Source organism: Peromyscus leucopus, chromosome 8b (assembly GCF_004664715.2).
Source record: "Peromyscus leucopus breed LL Stock chromosome 8b, UCI_PerLeu_2.1, whole genome shotgun sequence".
Taxonomy (NCBI): domain Eukaryota; kingdom Metazoa; phylum Chordata; class Mammalia; order Rodentia; family Cricetidae; genus Peromyscus; species Peromyscus leucopus.
In genome coordinates this window covers 95,438,002-95,458,048 of record NC_051086.1, presented here as the reverse complement: position 1 = coordinate 95,458,048, position 20,047 = coordinate 95,438,002, and the positions used below count along the sequence as shown (strand labels likewise).

General features: G+C 45.0%; 1 protein-coding gene across 1 annotated transcript in view; it reads right to left on the bottom strand.

Moving 5' to 3' along the window:
* Positions 1-2,694: 2,694 nt before the first annotated feature.
* The window catches only part of Kpnb1 (karyopherin subunit beta 1), a 30,649-nt gene continuing 13,296 nt past the window's right edge, over positions 2,695-20,047 (bottom strand). The window contains exons 10-22 of the mRNA XM_028869069.2: positions 18,776-19,000; positions 16,658-16,849; positions 15,228-15,358; positions 13,446-13,593; positions 13,130-13,201; positions 11,406-11,550; positions 9,749-9,831; positions 9,063-9,170; positions 8,647-8,790; positions 8,416-8,521; positions 7,635-7,749; positions 6,341-6,502; positions 2,695-5,652 (exon numbers count right to left, since the gene is read on the bottom strand). Coding sequence (XP_028724902.1) covers position 5,652; positions 6,341-6,502; positions 7,635-7,749; positions 8,416-8,521; positions 8,647-8,790; positions 9,063-9,170; positions 9,749-9,831; positions 11,406-11,550; positions 13,130-13,201; positions 13,446-13,593; positions 15,228-15,358; positions 16,658-16,849; positions 18,776-19,000 — 1,632 coding nt within the window. The 3' untranslated portion in view covers positions 2,695-5,651. The remainder of the gene's footprint in view (positions 5,653-6,340; positions 6,503-7,634; positions 7,750-8,415; positions 8,522-8,646; positions 8,791-9,062; positions 9,171-9,748; positions 9,832-11,405; positions 11,551-13,129; positions 13,202-13,445; positions 13,594-15,227; positions 15,359-16,657; positions 16,850-18,775; positions 19,001-20,047) is intronic.

Here is a 20,047-nt window from a genome sequence, read left to right as displayed (position 1 = left end):
TGCTTACTCAGCAACCCTGGGGCCTTTCTGCCTACCAGGCACATAGACTGTTTCAAGAAGCTTCTGGCTCAGGGGGGAAATGGAGCAGAAGTGGAGATGGTTTGGCTTAAACTTCAAGTAGGAAGAAAGTCGACCTTAGACACACACACACACACACACACACACACACACACACACACACACACACACACACACACAAAGAGGCATGCTCCCAGCCCCACCCAGTGAATTGAGTTTGGCAGTTATTATTGGGTATAGTAGTTCATGCCTATAACCCCATTACTTGCGTTGAGGCAGTATGAAGGCCACAGCCACCCCCAAAATAGTTGGGACTAGAAAGACGGTTCAGTGGCTAAGAGCACTTACTGCTCTTACAGAGGACCCAGGTTCAGTTCCCAACATACACACCAGGTGGCTCACAACCCTTTGAAACTGCACTTTCAGGGAGGGGATCTGATGATCTCTAGACTCACTCCAAAGGTATCTGAATGCATATCTGCATGCATGTGGTGCACACAGACCCATGCTGCCTCCCACAGAGGTAACCTTTTTGTTTTTGGAGACAGCTTCTCAGCATGTCACTCTGGCTGGCCTGGAACTTATGTAGACCAGATAGGATTTGAACTCCTATTTCTGCCTCCTGGGTTCTGGGATTAAAGGTATGCACTTACCAAATGCAGCAAGAGAATAAAACGTTAGTGTGTAAATGTATGAGTGTTCTGCCTATACATATGTGTGTGCACTATTGTGCACCTGGTCCCACAGAGGGCATCAGACTGAGACTTGAGTTACAGATGGTTGTGAGCCACCATGCATTGCCGGGAATTGAACCCAGGTCCGCTGGAAAAAACAGCTAGTACCCAAGTGTTGAGTCTCTCCAGCCCCAATAAATAAATCTTAAAGTTGAGTTTTACTGTTTTTAGCTTACTATGGTAGCACACACCTGTAACCATAGCATTCTAGGGGCCAAGATCTCAAGTTTGAGACCAACCCGGCTTTGCAGAGATCCTGTTAGCATACTACTGAAACAGCATTTTTATTGTGTATGTGCGTCACTGTGGGCACACTCGTGCCATGGAGTGTGAGTGAAGGTCAGAAAACCACTCTTAGGAATGGAACTCAAGTTGTCAGGTTTGTCTGTCAAGTGCCTTTATCCCACTGAGGCATCGTGTTGTCCACCAGCCCCCACAAAATGCTTAGCGGTTGTCAAAGGTATGCAATCAATCTTACTACAGAATTAAGACAAAATGATCACGGGACTGAATTTCACTAATACCAACTGATACTCAGTACACACACAGCCTAGGGGCCACTGAGAAGTGGGCAAGGTTCTTAGCTTCTGTGTCCCAGTCCTCATCTTTAAAATGGGACTAAAATGAATGACATTTATTGCTGTTTCAGGCTTAGCATCTGACCGACTGCATAAAATGGATACCATATAAATAATGGCTAATTACTGACCAATACTGTTGCCATTCATTTTACCTAAGGTAAGGTAAGGCAAGGCTAACCAGGAGTGGGCACATTAGCAAATACATTAGCACACACCTTTAATCCCGGCACTTGGAGGCAGAGGCAGGGGGATCTGAGTTTGAGGCCAGCCTGGTCTACAGAGTGAGTCCCAGGGTAACCAGCATTAGCAAGCCTACACTGACAGTGGGGAATGCCACAACCAAAGAGTAAACAAGCCTAGGATACATGCAGATGGTGCTTGTTCAGAAACGGCCAACACAGGGCAGCATCTTCAGGGTATGCCCACACAGCGGACTCCCTGTGATCCTCGCCTAGCAACCTTTCTGCTCCTTACATTGAAAGGTACCAGAGACTAAGCTTGTTCTGACAGTTAAGATATAGTGTAACAACCCCCACCCCCACCCCCGCTGTTGTTCACTTCAGGGCTATTAAACACTTAGTGAGGAGCATTCAAGGGAACTGTCACATTGTAGTCATCTGCAGCCCTGCAGAGATCAAGAACTTTCTGGACAACAGCCTGAACTGGAAACATACCTGTTCTTGGGTCAATGGCTGTGGCTCATGACCTAATAGTTTTCTCACGCAGTAATCTTCACAATAAGACACAAGACACAGCTGTCTTTCCCTCATATAATCATTTCTGTATCTACTGTTGACTCTACAACATATGGAGAGAGCAGTACCTAACTCCTAAGTATGCAGAGTAGGTGTCAGGGCTTCCTTCTGGAGTGTGCAAAAGCAAAGCTGGAGGGCCACAAGCTTGTTACTCTGCAAGTAAGGCAGTTCAGTTGGTGGGCGCCACTGGGCCCGTCAACAGGAACCCACCGCAAAGGAAGGACCCAGTTTAAACACAAGATTCAGGAAGAGGGAAAGAGACACAGTTCACTGTTGCAGGATAAGTAAATAGGAACTTTGGGTGGGCTACCACTAGGGTCCTATCCTGAAAGCTTGCGGAGACCGAGGACAACCTCCCCAGTTCCTCAGTTCCCCAATAGGTCTCCTACAGCATAGTCACCTTTGTCTGTGTCTCACTCAGGTGGCAATTCACCCATTTCACTTACACGCTCTTAGTCCCTCTTTGTGTGTGTGTGCGTGCGCACACATCACATACACACACACACACACACACTCACTCTCTCCAGCCTCTTCCAAACCATTCACTTCACAACCAGAGCAGTGACAACATCTGAAACAAAGAACGAAGCAGCAAAATGTTGAAAATAAAAATAAAGCGGACTTTATTCAGAAGATAAAGGTGGTGGTATCAGTTTTGGTTAATAAAGTTGGGCTCAAGTGTTTTAACAGGTCTTTAATGCCATCACAGACTGGCATGCCAATGGCATTCTGAATGCCAATTACAGATTGATGCTATCAAAGCTGATGGAATTTGGACTTCTTCTAAAGTCAGACTACACACATCTTAAAATGGTAAGAGTAAGGAGACTGCTTGGTTCTGAACGTTAGAACACCATAGTGAGCAAGTCCCTCCACATCTCCAGACCCTAGGGCAGGATTACAGTCGCCTCTGACAGCTAAAACTTCAACATTTCAACAGAGAGGGAGGACTGGGGGAACTGAGAAAAATGAAAAGCAAAATGAACCAATAGAATAGGTGCAGGCAGCTGCCGTGCGTGGCAGCCCGTCTAGTCTGACGCCATTTTCTTCACATTTGCACTGACATTGTCCCAAGCAGACGGTAACGACATTCTTGAAGGAATGTGCCAAGACTCAGGGTGGGGAAGGCCCAGACAGTGAGTGGACAGAAAGCATTTATTTCAGTTGCCTTAAGTGGAGCCAACTGATTAAGGACAAACACCCAAACCATAGAAACAGTAGCTGGAGGTAACTAAAAGAGGATTAAAATGTATAACGAGTACAGAATAGCAAGGCACCAAGACCACAATCCAAGCAGCCCATTTCCTCCTCTCCAGCATGAATGCATCTGGGAGAAAGCATTAGTAACAGCACTTGTCAACTGCTTCCCTGGAACAAAACACGGCAAACACACGGAAGGTTTTGTTTTCGTCATGGTTCTCGGTGTACTTTATTCCCCTGCTGTCTCGCTAAGCAGCCCACACAGGACAGAAACGGGTAGCACTGAGGAATGATCAGATTGTTTTTTCCTTTCCCCCAATATTTCTGCCCACCCCCCAGCCCTGCCCCAACCCTATCTAGTATCAGGAATGGTTAGTAAATCTGAAAAAACGGCTAAGATGGAAACAAGGCATTCAGAGGCCTGGGCCCCTCGTCTCACTAGCTCCTAGTGACTGCTCTGCTCACTCACAACGGAGCAGCTCTCCTTCCAATACTTTTTTGTACACTGGTTCACAGATCAGATCGGCACTTGACTCTGAACCTGGCACCAAAAGGCACAATATCTGATACCCTGTAAAGAGCGACTACAGATGCTGCGTATGGACAGGCAGACGGAGCCAGTCCCACTCAGGAACAGGCTTGGACAGGGAGGGGAGATGAGGGACAGTGGAGAAAACCTAAGCCAATACCTTCTACTACAATGGAAATGAAGTGGGAAGAAGGGTCTTGTGTTTTAAATCTTCCAACCACCAGGAAGCAATAAAAACTCCCTTGGTTTCTATTATTATTTCTTTAAAGCAGCATATTCAAAACGCCAGCAAATCTCCTATGTCTGCACAAGCCAAGAGGGGCCAGCTCACTGAAATCCTTTCTTATTGCTGAAAGACTAAAATTCAGGGTGCCTTGTTCCCTTGTGAAAGGGAAAATAATTCTGATTTATGGTAATCACAGCACATCACACTTTAAAAAAATACTAAAGCGTGTGAGCAGGGGAATGTCTGACACCATTTATTCCTCTTCAACTTCAGTGGAAAAATAGAACCTTTTCCTAGTGCCATTTCCATCACAACAGTTGTCGTTAGTGTGTGGGTATACGTATACACACACACACACACACATCTGTCTTACTGGTTAGTTGGTTTTGAAGTGCAGCAGAGACCAGTACCGCATTGCAGTCAATCAAAGAAAAGAACAGAAGGCCAAGCAGTTTCCAAATGGTTATTTTATCAGATTGTTCAACATTAAATTTTCGTCATTTGCAATTCAAAATAGTTACCTGAAGTTTGCGGTTTTGAGTGTGTATTTACTTTTATTGTACATTTGTATTCTAAACTCTTTGGCACAGTTTTCTGGGGGCATTCAGACTGCCACAATATAAGTCAGGAATGAGCTTGTTTGTGATGCCAATTTTCAAGCATTTAAATTTGGTTGGGGTTGTGGCTTTTTCTGTCTTTGAAGTCTGCATTTTATTTGTAACAACTGTACTTTAATTTTTTCTATCTCCTCTAACTCCAGAGTTTTCTTTGTCTCCCCCCTCCCCCCACAGCTACACTCACAGCTGAACCATAGTATCAGGAAAGGCGCCTTGATGAAAAGATCAGGACAGGGGCTCTGACCATTCGTCAGTGTTTTCCCTAGAATAATTAAAAAGAAACCAAACCAAACGTAAAGAGCGTCTTTCCTCATTTTGTTTAAACATGTCTCTTGTGCTGCATCAGTAGCCAGAACTTCAGTTAGTTTATGAAATGCAACATCAAACCCCTTTGTTTTCTGGGAAAAAGAAACTGCAATGACTTGAAGTTGAGAATGTGGATACCGCCTCACTCACACACACTCATTCTCAGACTGTGAAATCCCCCACGCGCCTTCTAGCGGGCACATGCACAGTACCAAGTGCGCCGGTACAGTGAAGGTGGGCTCAAGACCCGGGCTCCATCTTTCTCCTCAGTAGCAAAGGCCAGGCTGCCTTTCACAACACCGCCCCACAGCTGAACCCAGGCCCTCCTCTCCCAAACCTGTCACCCCATTCGGCACCGACCAAGGCAGGAAAGCTAGTTCTAGCCTCCCCTGGGAAGAGACAGCTGTTTGTTTTAATAAGTAAGTCAATCCATTGTTTCTCTGTTCCAAGATGACTGATGTTATGTTTTCTACAAAGTCAGTGCTTACTTAGCTCACTAACAGCGCTGCTGCTGCTGCTGCTGCTGGCTGTGGCAGGATTTTCAATGTGGTGTTTTCAAGCCTCACTCACTCATCCTCTCATTCCCAAACATTCAGCATCCGTGCACACTCCTCACTTCCGGGTTTTTTCAAAAGATTGGAGATTTCCAGTGGGGGTCTCAGGTCATCATCCCAATGGTACCAGATCTGAAAACAAATGGATGAAGAAGTCAATCCTGCAGTCATATACACCCCCACTCCTACAACTGACTGCCCCTAAGTTTGAATGGGATCTGCCAACTCTCAGAGATTGTATGTTTCTTGTCTTCCTTTACACCATCTACCCGCTGCCAGAAGTAAGCAACTTTTGCAGTCCAGTGGTGAAAGTGCTTACTTGCATGTGAAGTCCTGAGTTCAATTCCCAGCAATCTAAGCAATCAATAAATGACCACTCAAGGCTAGATATGGTGCTGCACACTTTTAATCCCAGCACTTGGGAGGCGGAGGCAGGTGGATCTCTGTGAGTTTGAGGCCAGCCTGGGCTACAGAGCGAGATCCAGGCTAGCCAGGCTACATACAAAAACCCTGCTCTGCACCACGGTTTTGATTCACAGCACAAGCAAAGGATATGAAAGGAACAGAAGCAAAAAAGATACAAGAAAATTTTACTAGGTTCCCAAAATATTTTCAGTATTCTGATCCTGAGTTTTGTTGTCCTTTACCACAAGGAGTCAAATGTTTGGCGTAGAAAAGATTAAGGCTACCTGACGAAAGGCCTACTCAGAAGCAGGGTGAGAGAAGAGTACACACAAAAGTCCACTAGGCAGCCATCACCAAAAGTGCGTCCAGCGTTGCACCCTGCTCCAGGACCTGAAGGAGCGGAGACAGTTCTTACCAAGCTTGGTTCTTCAGCTTCCTCAGCTCCTTTGTTGCCCACGTAGCCAGGGTCTTGGCTTTGTTAGTCTTTGATCTCCGTCCTTCAGTTAATAGTTCATGGATCATTGGCCTAGCTTCTACTAACTTCAGTACATCCTTCCCAAATGCTGTACACAAGTCCCTGTGTAAAACAAACATACCCGAGAATGAGTGACTTCCTGGCCACGCCAGTACCATGGTTGATGCTGCCAAACCAGGCAGAGCCAACTATGGGTTCCTCAGTATCCATTCACTTTTTTATCCACCTGGTTTTTCGAGACAGGGTTTCTCTGTGTAGCTCTGGCTGGCCTCTAACTCACAAAGACTGGCCTGCATCTGCTTCCCAAGTAGTGGAATTAAAGGTGTGTGCCATCACCACCCAGATCATTCACTTCTTAAAATATTAAGAGATTTCTGGAATAAATTAAGTTGCAAGGGTTAGAAGGACTCACCCAATGTTAATAGCTAACTGAGTGTGGTGGCACAACCCTGTAATGTCAGCAACAAAGAAGCTGACAAGAATCATAAGTTCAATGTCAACACCAGTCACATATCAAGACCTTCTCAAAAGGAGTAAAAAGGGGAAAAAAAAAAAAGTAGAACCAGGCCTTTAAGCTGTGAAGCTAGGCCAGGCGTGGTGGCGCACACCTTTAATTCCAGCACTCAGGAGTCAGAGGCAGGCGGATCTCTGTGAGTTTGAGGCCAGCCTGGGCTACAGAGTGAGTTCCAGGATAGGTGCCAACACTACATAGAGCAACCCTGCCTCGAAAAACAAAAACAAAAAGAGAAAAGCTGTGACACTATCTCAACATGGCCTCAGGATCTCAGAAGAGGCTGGTGGGGTGGCCTAGTGGGTAAAGCTGCTCGCTGTCAATCTCTAAGATCCACATGGTTTAGGAGAGAAGGGAATCCCTCAAGCTGTCCTCTGCCCTCCACACACATACACACATACAAGATAAAGAATAATCTTGAAGGGCTACAGTGTGAAACCCTGGGTTCTCTCACCAGCACTGCAAAACGAAACCAACGAACCAACGAACAACACTCCTGTGGGCTATTGCCATTCCACTTGGAACATTTTCCTAGCCGGGCAGTGATGGCGCATGTCTTTAACCCCAGCACTTGGGAGGAAGAGGCAGGTGGATTACTAGTCTACATAGTGAGTGCCAGGGCAGCCAGAGATATTCTGAGAAACCCTGTCTTGGGGGGAAAAAACAAACAAGCAGATTTTCTCTGTACACACATCTGGTTCTGTGGAAGAAGGCATGACTTACCCTATCAGTCCAGCAGCACATGCTACAACTCCATCTGTATGATCCTCGTCTCCAGCAATGTGATCAATAAAAGACAAAATAAATTCTACTCTGGGTTGTACCAGCATTACATCCGCTATAAAGGAAAGAGGAGGTCTGATTAAACTGTCCCATTTAGACAGGACTCAGCCTCTTTTCAATATGGCCACTGCTATTCTACCCCAATAGCAAAGTTCCAGATGGATAAGCAGTTATACAGAGTGACAGCAAAAAACGATTCTCATCCTTCAAAGCAACAGAGGGGATCGGTATTCCTTCTGTAATCACGTGGACCCAGGACTTTTGTGGTCCTGAAGAACAGAAGGAGGCCTTACACCGTAGGAAAGTGCTCCTACACCACAGTTTCCTCCCACACGTGAACACAAATGCCGCCCTCCACTGTGGGCCTGAGCTGCTCCACAACTGCTGCTCTGGCTGTGGCTGCAGTCAGTGAAGAGCACTTCCCCACTGGCCTCCTTAGACCCCTAAAAAAGACACAGCTAGAGGTACAGCTCAGTGGTGGAGATCTGCTACCATGCCATGTAGCCCTGGGTTTGATCCCCTGCACTCTGCCACCCCTACAAGGAAGAAAGAGAGCACCGAAGGAATACCAATACCTATCTGCTGCCTCCCCCCAACCACTGTCTTCATTAGGACAGCACTTTTCTTTCTTCCCATATGGAGCAGGTACTCATTCACCAGTGGGCTACAAAGGTAAGATGCACCCTATCAGTGGATTGGGGAGCTGGGCTATATACTCAACGGTGTACGTTTTCCTGATCTCCCTTCAATCCTTGGACGATTCCTGTATATGCTTCCAAGCAGCTTTCTCTGAGCTCATTCAGATAATCCACCATGTCAAAGTCTGACTGGAAGAGACAAAGAACAAAACCTCTGTCATACTGGCCATCGTAAGAGACACACACATCAACAGTCCTTCTGCTCCCATTAGAGCTGGTCTTAGAAGACCATCAACAGTTGGTTCCAAGCTTACCTTGTCCACCTGGGCTTGAGAGGCCTGCTGCAGAGTATTCAATACGACCTCTAGGTATTTTTTAAACTCTCCACCAATGGCAAGAGCAATATCACCAAACACAGACAGAATCTGTGGCTTCACAGACCTGTGGACATTCTCATTCTAACAAGGAAAAAAGAAAACAGGAATTTATAAATACCAAGTCTTGTCTGAATTGAAGACCCAAGAAACTTGAGGCACAACAACTGAGTTACTGTTGGATAAAAAAATTATATATTTACTTTACCATTTCCTCCAAGTGGAACACACATCCCTTTAATTAACTTTGCAACTTTAGATCTCTCTATAAAATAAACAAGCTCACAGGCAGTGTACTAGGAATCTAAAGCTCCTTGTCACAGACCTGGAGATTTAAACTTCTTCAGAATGCTCACCCCCAAGTTCTCCAGGAGCAGCTGCATCACCTCATCACAGAAAGGTAAGATGTTCGACTGCAAGGCTCGGCACAAGTCTCCCACTAAGCCAACAGCTGCCAAACACACCTGCAGAGTCAAAGAACCATTTTCCAAACAGAGAAGACTCCAGCCGAGTACAGCGTTATTTCTACCCAGTCAGTGGTCTCTCATCACTTGAACCAGAATCAAGTCAGAACACATCCTTCCTTCCCTTGTAGAGATTATGGAATTTTAACCAGATTCAGCAAGAGCACTAGCTGCCGAGTCATCAGTAGGAAAGGACAGTGGCGGCAGACACGATCAACAGTGCTGCTCGGTAGGGCACTGGTGGCCTAACTTGGCAGCTGCCCTTTAATTAGGAATGTTCAGGCAGTCATCTTGTGATCTCTATCTGGCAGATCCAATATCCTGCTTTTCACACGCTACCTCCAGGGCAGACTTGAAGGCTACAAATAATGCAAAAGGGAAACCACTTGGCTTCAGAAACCTGATTTTGTCTGTACTACTCTACGCTGCATTAATGAGAGTGTATGATTGGAGGGCTGGGATGTAGTTCATGGTTTAAGTATTTGCCTAGCATTAGCATGCAACACTCCAATTCTGATTCTCAGCAATGTGAAAACAAACAAAAACCAAAGACACTATTTTTGAAAAGCATATCCTACCTGGTACTCTGCATAATTTTTCAATCCAATGCCCAGGAATGGTTTAAAGGCCTCCATGTACTTGAGGAATTCACCACCCAACACTGTTAATGGAACAAACTATTAGCTAATCATAGTAAGAAAGGACACAACGTGAAAGCAAGTAACCCAAAACATATACACTACTCAACATGTTGGGCAGAATATGTCTTGGTTGGTATTTCCATCATGAAAACATTCGAACTTTCTAACAGTTGGAAGGGCCAAATTCAAATGCCTTAGAGAGAATGCCAATGCGCCTCAGAATGAGATTTTCCTGTAGCTAAAATAACAAAGTAGCATGGACCTTACGGAAAGAATAATTTTAATTGACTGACTCAGCAATGTTGTCTCATATTCCCTCCTCCATGGGAAGCCAGCTTCAAAACAAGGTCTACTAGTCAATCACAGCAAAGACCTAGCAAGCCAGTCAGGAAAAGCAACAGAAAGGCAGGGATGTGGGTCAGTGGTGGAGCACTGGCCTAAGATAGGCAAGGCCCTAGGTTCAGTCCATAGTACAGAGAGAGTGGAGAAAGGCAGACGGAGCTGCAGACCACAGCAGCTAGAATGGGCCTTCCCCACCTGACTCCTATCCCTCTTGTGGTTATAATTTTCATCTATTTATTTAAGTATATGTGTGTGCATAGGCCCCTGGAGGCTAGAAGAGGTACAGGTGTTTGTAGGCCAGCTCACATGGGTGCCAGGACGCAAACTCTGCTTCTCTACAAGAGCAGCAAGCACCTTTCACCACTGAGACACCTTTCTAGGCCCCGTTTTGTTACCTTGAGACAAGCAAGGCCTCATTCTGTGGCTGAGGTGTCCCCAGAGCTTCCCACATGCTTGGACTACAGATGTGTGCTTTGCTCCCCCCCCCACCAGCAGGGTTCATGTACCCCAGGCTGGCCTTGAGTTTACTATGTAGCCCAGTGTGGCAGAGGATAACGCTGAGCTCCTGATCCTCTTGCCATGGCTAACTGGGAGTTAGGGTAACAGGTGTGTACCCCCATGCAGTTTATGTTGCTTTGGGGGCACCTAGAGCTTCCTGCTCTTTAAACAAATACTCTGCCAACTGAAGTTTATCTTCAGCATCTTCCTGTTCTTTCTCCTAAAGGGACTCCCTATGTATCATATACTAGGCTCAAACTCACAATTCTCCTGCGTCTGCCTTTAGAGTGTATGACTACAGGCATGTACTATCACACCTAGTTTTGGACATAGGTTCTTTATTCCAGAAATAGGACTGATCCTCAAATAATGGCCTTAGTAACATACTTAAAGGTCATCCCTAATGAAGCATTCTAGAGATCCAATGTGCTCTTTAATGTTTTAATTACCCTGGAAAAGTCTGAAGACTGTTCACCAGAACAATTTTATATGGTTAGATATATAACTACAGTAAAAGTCAATCAATTCCTAAAAACACACCACACTAGGCCCCATTGATCTACTAAAGTCCAAAGAACCCAATGGACCGACCCTCTGATGGGCACTACCCGCCCCTGGACGGCTACTGGTCAGTCTGACACTGATGCTCCCTTAAGGAGACTGGCAAGGAAGGCAGTGATATAATTTACATGTGTCAATTCAACCACCCCTCTCCGGCCCTGAGGACACAGTCCCTGTCTTTGCACACACTAACCTTCTACCAGTGTGCTAACTGCCATCAGGGCATCTTCTTGCACTCCCCCAGATCCAGCTGTGCTTTGGAACATCCTTAACAGGGAGGCCATGACCACATCTGAGATCTGCAAAGCATCTTGATGTTGCACTTTCCGAAGTACATTCTGAGAAAGGAATAAGAATTCAAGATCTGTTAATTCCAAATCCTCAAATCAGGACACTACGCCTTTTCTTTAAAAAATAAAAAATTAAAACCCTCCTTCCCCCACCCCCAAAAAGTCAAATAGACTTTCCTCAAGAACTGGCACAGCAAATCATCTTCAATTAAAAACTCATTTCAATGATCTTCTATTTCTCAAATCTCTGGAACCACATACACAGAAAACAAACAAACAAAAAAAAATCCACCACCTCTGCCGGGCGGCGGCGCACACCTTCAATCCCAGCACTTGAGAGGCAGAGCCAGGCAGATCTCTGTGAGTGAGTTCAAGGCCGGCCTGGTCTACAGAGCGAGATCCAGGACAGGCACCAAAACTACACAGAGAAACCCTGTCTCGAAAACAAAACAAAAAACACCACCACCTCCTCTGCCTGTCAAACAGAACATTACCACCCCAGTCCTACTAGAGGGACATATTATTTCAGCTTACAAAAGAGTATGTCTTGGAGGTGTTCTTACACAAATAACAAGCCTACAGCCTTAACTTTTGCTGTAATGGTCAAGAATCAGTCCTGATAAAATGACCCACCCAACTCCTTCCAATTCTAGACTCAGTCCTCAAACTGTCCCCTACTCCCCTGTTTGCGCCATCTAAAGTCACCCCATCACTACCATTTGAGGAGACAGTTCTAACACCAATCATGCCTTAAATGACATCAGCACAGGAAGACAACCAAGTGTCCTGCATACAAAAATCCAGTATCTACCTATGCTTCAGAGATGTCCCACGAGCTTTCCTTTTATTCTGATAAAAAAGGGTTAAGCAGACACTGAATTTTATTTCGTTTTTTCTAGTCAATCTTTGAAAAGCAAAAAGCACTATAAACGCCACATCAGGTACTGTTTCAAAAGATGATGGCCAAGTTAAAGCCTTTTTGTCTATGCAGGGATTGAGCCTAGGGCCCGGCATATGCTGATGACTTGTCTGAGCTACAACCCTAGCCCCAGGGCCATATTGTTAACTAAGTGAACCACATCTGACCAAGCTGCACTTGGATAATAACGAAGAGTAAAAGCTGTCAACACATGAGGTGTACAGCTGGGAAGAACCATTATTCTGAGGCACTTCAATCTACACAAAAGACAAATTAGATCTTTGAGGACAAACACAAAAGAAAGGTGAGAAATCCCTCTTTCAGGTATAGAACAAAGCACTCTCTGTGCAAAACTCTTGGTCAGAATCTATTTCAGATTTCTGTGTGCCATGAATCTGTCATAGTAATAAAATTAACAACAACAACAACAACAACAATAATAAAATGGTTCTCATCCTTTAAGGTATTAAGTGAGGAGGTTAGGAATTGGAGAGAAGGCTCAGCTGTTAAGAGCACGGGCTGGTCTTCCATAAGACCTGGTTTCGATTCCAGCACCCACATGACAGCTTACAACCATTTGTAAATTCAGTGGAGAGACCTAACATCTTTTTCAACCTTCATAAAGACTTCACACACATGGTGTACAGACACACATGTAGGCAAAACACCATTAAAAAAGAGAAAGAGTGAGAGATGGCATCATCATACCTGAAGAGTTGCGCAGAGCAGAGACTGAAGGTCATTGAACTGGATTCTATCCGATGTGCTCTGGATATGGGACTGAAGGAAAAGAAGAGATGGTGTTCTAATTAATGGAAACCTTCTCACAATTGACCATCAGCTAAGTTGCCGGAATACTAACACTGCATTATCACCAGGAAACGGACAGACACAGCAGGCAGTAAGATGCAAGGTTCTTGGGTTTTGGTGCTGGTGACTGAACCTAAGGCCGTGTCCAAGGCTGCAATGCTTCTAAGTCAGAAGAGCCTCCCCCTCCCCAGGGCAGACCACTCCCTGGTCTCACCTCCATTTGAAGCACCTGCTGCAGCCGTTCCATGATGACCAGGGTGGTCTTCTGCACAGCAGGGTAACAATCCTTGGCACTGTTTTTTACAATTTCCATTAGAGATTCATATGCAGAACTTCTCAGGTTGTTCTGATGCCCATCAGGTCTATAAAGACACAAAGCAAAAATCTTAAGGCCTCAATTGAGAAGGTACAGAAAAGGAGCTGGTAAAGCAGACGATACTTTTCCCAAACCAGGAAACCGAGGTTGAGGATGTAGTACACACAAAACCATGGGTTCAATCTCTTGTACTGTAAAACAGGAAGCCAAAAATGGTATGACAGTAAACCAGGTTTGAACTTGGCAATAAGATATCAATAAACCATGCCAGGCGTGCTGGCACATGCATTTAATCCCAACAGAGGCAGAGGGGGGCGGATCTCTGTGAATTTGAAGTCTACAAAGAGTTCCAGGACAGCCACAACTGCTACACAGAGAAACCCTGTCTCACAAAAATAAAAAAAGATATCAACAAACCACAGGTATGATATCACACACCTAAAATTCTGGCTCTCAGAGACTTTGCCCAGAGTTGAGACCAGCATGGGCTACAGAGTGGAATCCTGGTCTGTTTCTTTGTTTTCTAAGTAGACAATCTGATAGTATCTACAAACCAAAGGAGAAAAATTCCCTTGCACCAAGGCTAATGCCTGAGTTCAGTCCTTGACCCCAGATGGCAGAAGCAATCTGACTTGATAAGATGCCCCGAGTCTTCACATGTGCACCACTCCCACACACAGAAGAATTTCTGCCGGACAGGAGTGGTGCACAGCTTTAATCCCTGCATTTGGAAGGCAGAGGCAGGTGGGTCTGAGTTTAGTCTACAGAGTGAGCTCCAGGACAGCCAGGGCTACATAAAAAGACTCTTTTTATTTCCTTCTGATTTTCTGAGACAGGATTTCTCTGTGTATCCCTGGCTGGCCTGAAACTTGCTCTGTAGACCAGGCTGGCCTCCAATTCATAGACTTCTGCCTGCTTCTGCTTCATGAGCACTGGGATTAAAGGTGTGCACCATTGCCGCCCAGCCAAAAAAAAAAAAAAACACAAAACCCTAAAGTCCTTTGAGCCAATCCTATGCTCTAAGTTATAAGGCGCACTAGTGAGGTGGCACTGTGAGGAAAGGCACTCACTGTGCAGGCCTGGCCATCTAAAGTGAAAAGGTAAGTACCACTCCACGAAGTCCCCGCCACTGCCACCTTCACAACTGTACCACGGCACCTGTCTACTCACTCCCCAACCCTAAACTCTCCCTAACAATAACCAAAACTCAGAATGGAAGAGTGAGCAGGCTAAAATTTGAGGGCCAAGAAAATACAGGGTAATTCAAGAAATCGCTTGAGCAGCCACAAAGGAACTCCATCAAGGACAGTGACCGATTTGGTGTGGCAATGTGCCACTACTCTAAGACTTCTCGCTTATCAATCAATCACTCTGTAAAGAGATTTTTACTTTGTTTGGCATGTTCTGAGACAGTTTCCCATACAGCCTCAGTTGACTTGGAACTTGAGATTCTCCTGCCTCAGCCTCTCCAGAGGTGCAACATCCACTGTCATCTCGTCAGTTCTAAAGGGAGCAGTCTTCATTTCTTTGTTTCTCCATCTTTTGTAAACACTTCATCTCCTACAGATAGGACACCTTTAACCTCTGAGAAGGTACTGCGCTGTGTCATGTCCCAGTTTTCATCTTCTAGAAAAGAGGCGTTAGACGTGCTGTCCTCGGCTGCCAAAGATTATCAGTTACCTGTCTGTGGTCTCCAGCAGCTTCTGAACTATAAGTTCAAAGGAAGAAGACAAGCAATAGGTGGCCGGTTCTTCCTGATCATCAGCTACATCTGCAGCTTCATAAGCAGCTTCAGCCAGGCTGGAAAAAGCCTGGAATGCAGAGACTTAAGATCAGTCCCACGGGAACCCCACAGTAGGAGTCTCATTTCCCCTTAAGATACCCTGAACAGTGTTCTCTAACCTACAACAAAACTGCTGTTAAATTTTCGACTTTTCCTGTCAAGGCCATCAAGAAAAGTTCATTACTCAGCACCCACGTGAGGTGGGGCTCTGACACTGTTCTGGAGGAAGCACACGCCACTCCCCTCAACAGGTTTCTATGACAACACACAATGCAACGCTGTCTATCATGGACATTAGAGACTCCAGGCATAGGAATCCATCAGGGACTGACCATGTAAGCACCCTGGTTAAGAGCACCAGCTGCTCTTCTAGAGGACCTAGGTTCAATTCCCAGCACCCACATGGCAGATCACAGCTATGTGTTAACTCCAGTTCTAGGGGATCCAACACCCTCACACAGGCAAAACACCAGTGTATGTGAAATTAAAAAAAAAAATTCTATATGGAAGTAGCTGTATTAATAAACTTCTTAAAAACATTCACATAAGCACACACTCATAATTAAAAAAAAAAAAAAAAAAAAAAAAAAGAAAATAATCTAAACATTTAAACAGATGTGGTGGCTCACATCTTTAATTCCAGAACTCGGGAGGCAGAACTTTCTCTCTGAGTTTGAGGCCAGCCTGGGTTATAGAGTGAGACTGTCTCAAAAGTGAAGAAGACTCCTGTTTTGCATAGGATCTAGATTCAGTCCCAGCACCCACAAAGTGGCTTCCAATTATCTACAACTCCAGTTCCGGGCAATCGGATACCCTTTGTTGACCTCTGCAGGCACCAGGCACACAAGGTACACATGACATGATGCACACAGACACAACACTTATAGACAGAAAATGATATAATCCAAAACATTTTTCAAGTATTTACATTGTACGTACTGCCTAGTAATCTGCCCAACTACTAAGCAGCAGAGTTCTTCCAGCAATCCCACCATTTCCTTCTTTCTACTCTGAACTACAGTGACTCAGCGCAGAGGCTGACCACCTCTTCCTGCTTCCATCCCTCTCCTACTTTTATAGCAAAATCTGCATTTTAATCAGAATGTCTTGTCTGAAAGCAACTGAAGGAGAAAAGCAAGTCCAGAAAGTCTCTCTGCCCCAGGACTGCTGTAAGTGCTATGAGACCAATCAGTGCAAGTCAACAGCTCCCCGGGCTTCTAGAATTGCCGTCTCCCCAGATCCTAACTGAAGATCCCAGGAGACAGAATCCAGAGCAGGTCCTCCCCCATTCTCCTCTCTTCTCAGTGGCTCAGAGAAAACCCCTTACCCAGCACACATTTGAAGCCACTCTGGGTTCCGCACTGAGGCCTTCAATCAGGCATTGCAGCAGGGGTGCTAGGTAGACGTCATTGATGGCAGCTTCAGGGAGCAGCTCACAGATCCTGCCCACAGTCCATGCTGTCGTGTCTCGAACAACCACACTGGGGTCTTTCATTAATTCTATTAGGGTGGGCATAGCCTATAAATTCAATAAAGCAAAACAAATTTAAATTTGTGCTGACTACTATTCTGAATAAATACTACTGGACATTGTTGCACATGCCTGTAATTTCAGCATTTGGGAAATGAAGGCAGGAGGATGTGGAATTTAAGTCCATCAATGGCTACCGTATGTAGCAAATTTAATGCCAGACCTCATCTGAAATATAAACATCCTTCCCCATATAACGATAGAAGAATTTTAATGTAAAATATGACCATGGTATTCTGAAAATAGATATTTCTAAAACAAAATAGTAACAGTAAACAAAACGTGTAAAGCGTTCTTTTCCCATTGGGCGCACGCCTTTAATCCCAGCACTCAGGAGGCAAGGGCAGCCGGATCTCTGTGAGCTCGAGGCCAGCCTGGTCTATACAGAGCGAGATCCAGGACAGCAAGGTCTACAGAGAGAAACCCTGTCTTAAAAAACCAGGGATGGGGGACGGCGAGGCGTAGGGAAAAATTCTCTTCCCTTCATCAAATCCCATTATAGGATTCTATTAAAGAGTTTACAGTGGATACTTTCAAGCAGTTTATTCGTAATTATTTTTAGTCAGGTAGAGACCCCAAGTAATCACAAGGCACCAGTTTCTACCCTGAAAGACTGATCTCTTTATGCACAAAGCTCAATTACAATGAGGTCTTCTATCATTTACACCAGGAAAATAAAAACATTTCCAAAAAAGACTGCATTGTAGTGGGTAGCCATTCCAGCTTGGTTCTGGAAGTTCCAACCCCCATTGAGACTCTGGCAACTGTCACGCCTACGAGGCGGGGCGAGGGGAGGCGCCTGGGGACCCGAGAGCTGGATGGGCCAGCGCTCGCTCTGGGCGCTCTCGGTGCCGGAATGTTGACCGGTGCAGATTGACTGTGCAGAGCTCCGGAGAACACCGCTGGACTGCATTACACCTTCCCCAGACCCTGCGACCTACCCATTACTTAATTTGTGAGTTACGCCATTAAATAAATATCCTTTTAACTACGTGGAGTGGCCAAAATAATTTCTCCAATACTGCATCGTAACATAAATGTCAATTTTGTTCAAAGACTAGAATAATAATACCATCCAGACTATGGGAATGATGGTGTAAGCCTATATCCAATATGTGGGTACTAACACTTGGTCTTAGCCAAAAGGCCAAGAAGCGATGACAATATGTGGGTAGAAGAGGCAGGAAGATCTATAGTTCAGGGCCAGCCTCAGGCCACATAGCTAATTTGAGGCATACAATAGACCCTGAATAATAATTAAAAAAAAAAAGAAAAAGAAAAACCATAGGGTAACTGGATATAGTATTCCACACTGTAATTCTCATTCACTTGGAAGGCTAAGCGAAGCATGAGACATTATGAGCCTTGGGGTTTGGAGCTACTTGGTATGGCGGCTTATTCTTATATAGCCAGCACTCACAAGCTGAGGCAGTAGCCACCAGTTCAAGGCTACCCTGGGATATAGGTTGAGACTGTCCCAAAGTCCTAAATCAACAGGAAAAATGCTTATTTGTGGCATTAAAAATTGCTGTAAGGCAATCTTCACAGTGATAACGCCATCCTGTTTTTATATTAAAGTTGACCTTTTTCTTTTTTCTTTTCAAGTTTCTGGGTCATAACTTAATTTTAAAAAGTTAAACATATTTTACCCTTAATGATGGGCAACTACAGTGAGAGAGGCAAAGTGTCACTCAGCACAGGCTGGCCTCATTATTATCCAGCTAAGGCTGGTGGCCCAGGCCTCCTACTAACCTGTTAATCTCCACAAGAATGTGGGACTTAGGTCTATGCTACCTACCACTTAATGACTTGAAAATAACATTTGTGAGTGACTGTAGTTTAAAACCCCCCCCCCTCTCTCTCTCACACACACACACACACACAAACAAACTCTGAAATTTCCCCAGACCATACCTGTATAACTAGCGGTTTGAGCTGATTAGGCTCTGGCCCTTCCAGGATACTGCCAAAAGCCATGACTGCTGCGTCCCGGTACCGCCAGTCAGGGTTCTTGATGTGCTCTTTAATAAAGGGAAGGACATGCGGCACAATGTCATCTTCACAGCAGGTGGACAGAAGCATGAGGCACACCCCAGCTGCTTTACAAGGGTTCCAGTCATCGTCGTCATCGTTTTCATCCTGGAGAAAGAAGGTGACACTAGGTAGGGTTTTGTTTCACGAATTCACTCTCTACAGACTTCTAAGCATCATTAGAGCTTAATGTTCAGGGAATCAAATAAAATATAAAACATTCATTTTTCTCCAAGTTTTATCACAACATAGCCTATGTCAATCTAAGAAGCAGATGGAAGAAGATTCAGCTTAATTATTACACACAACAATGAGAATGAAGAAACTTCAGCTAAATATAAGAATGATCAACTGCCCAGCCTGGTGGGGCACACCTGGGACACTAATGAGCACACCTGGGACACTAACACTTGAGGTCATGAGGAAGGAAGACAGTCATGAGTTTGAGACCAACCAGGTGTACAAATATCCTGTGTCTGAAAACAGCAGGAGCTGGAAATGTAGAGTGCTTGCAAAGCTCTGGGACTGGGTGTCAATAACACATAAAGCAGACAGGTTAACACATGCCTGTAATCCCAGTACTGGTAGGTGGAAGCTGGACTGAAAGTTCAAGGCCATCCTGTTATATATAGCAAGTTTCAGCCTGGACTACATGCAAGCTTGTCTCAAAGGACAAAAATAATAAATAAATAAATAAATAAATAAATAAATAAATAAATAAATAAATAAATAAATAAAAAAATCTGTTCGACAGGAAAAAAACATGACAAATATATCCAAGAGGAAAAATATTAAAGACAACCACTGTAGGTGCTGAAGAGATACCCAGTGGTCAAAGGCACTGGCTGCTCTTCCATAGCACCGGGGTTCAAGACCCAGCTCCAGGAGATCTGACGCCCTCCTCTGGCCTCCAAGAGTACCAGGCACCTAAGTGGTGTACAGACATACAGAGACCAAACAGACAAGGTCTGGGGGGAGGAGAACCTTAGAGGTATCAAACAAAAGCTTATCCTTATCTTACACTCTGAGACTGCTCTATGGAGAGAGAAGCATGTACACCCCTAAAGCAATTATATTCCTGTGCAAAAGACTCCGAGCGCCCAGTGTTCTAGCGCTGCTCCTTCAGGATGCTCCAGACCCTTAGTCATAGCTCAC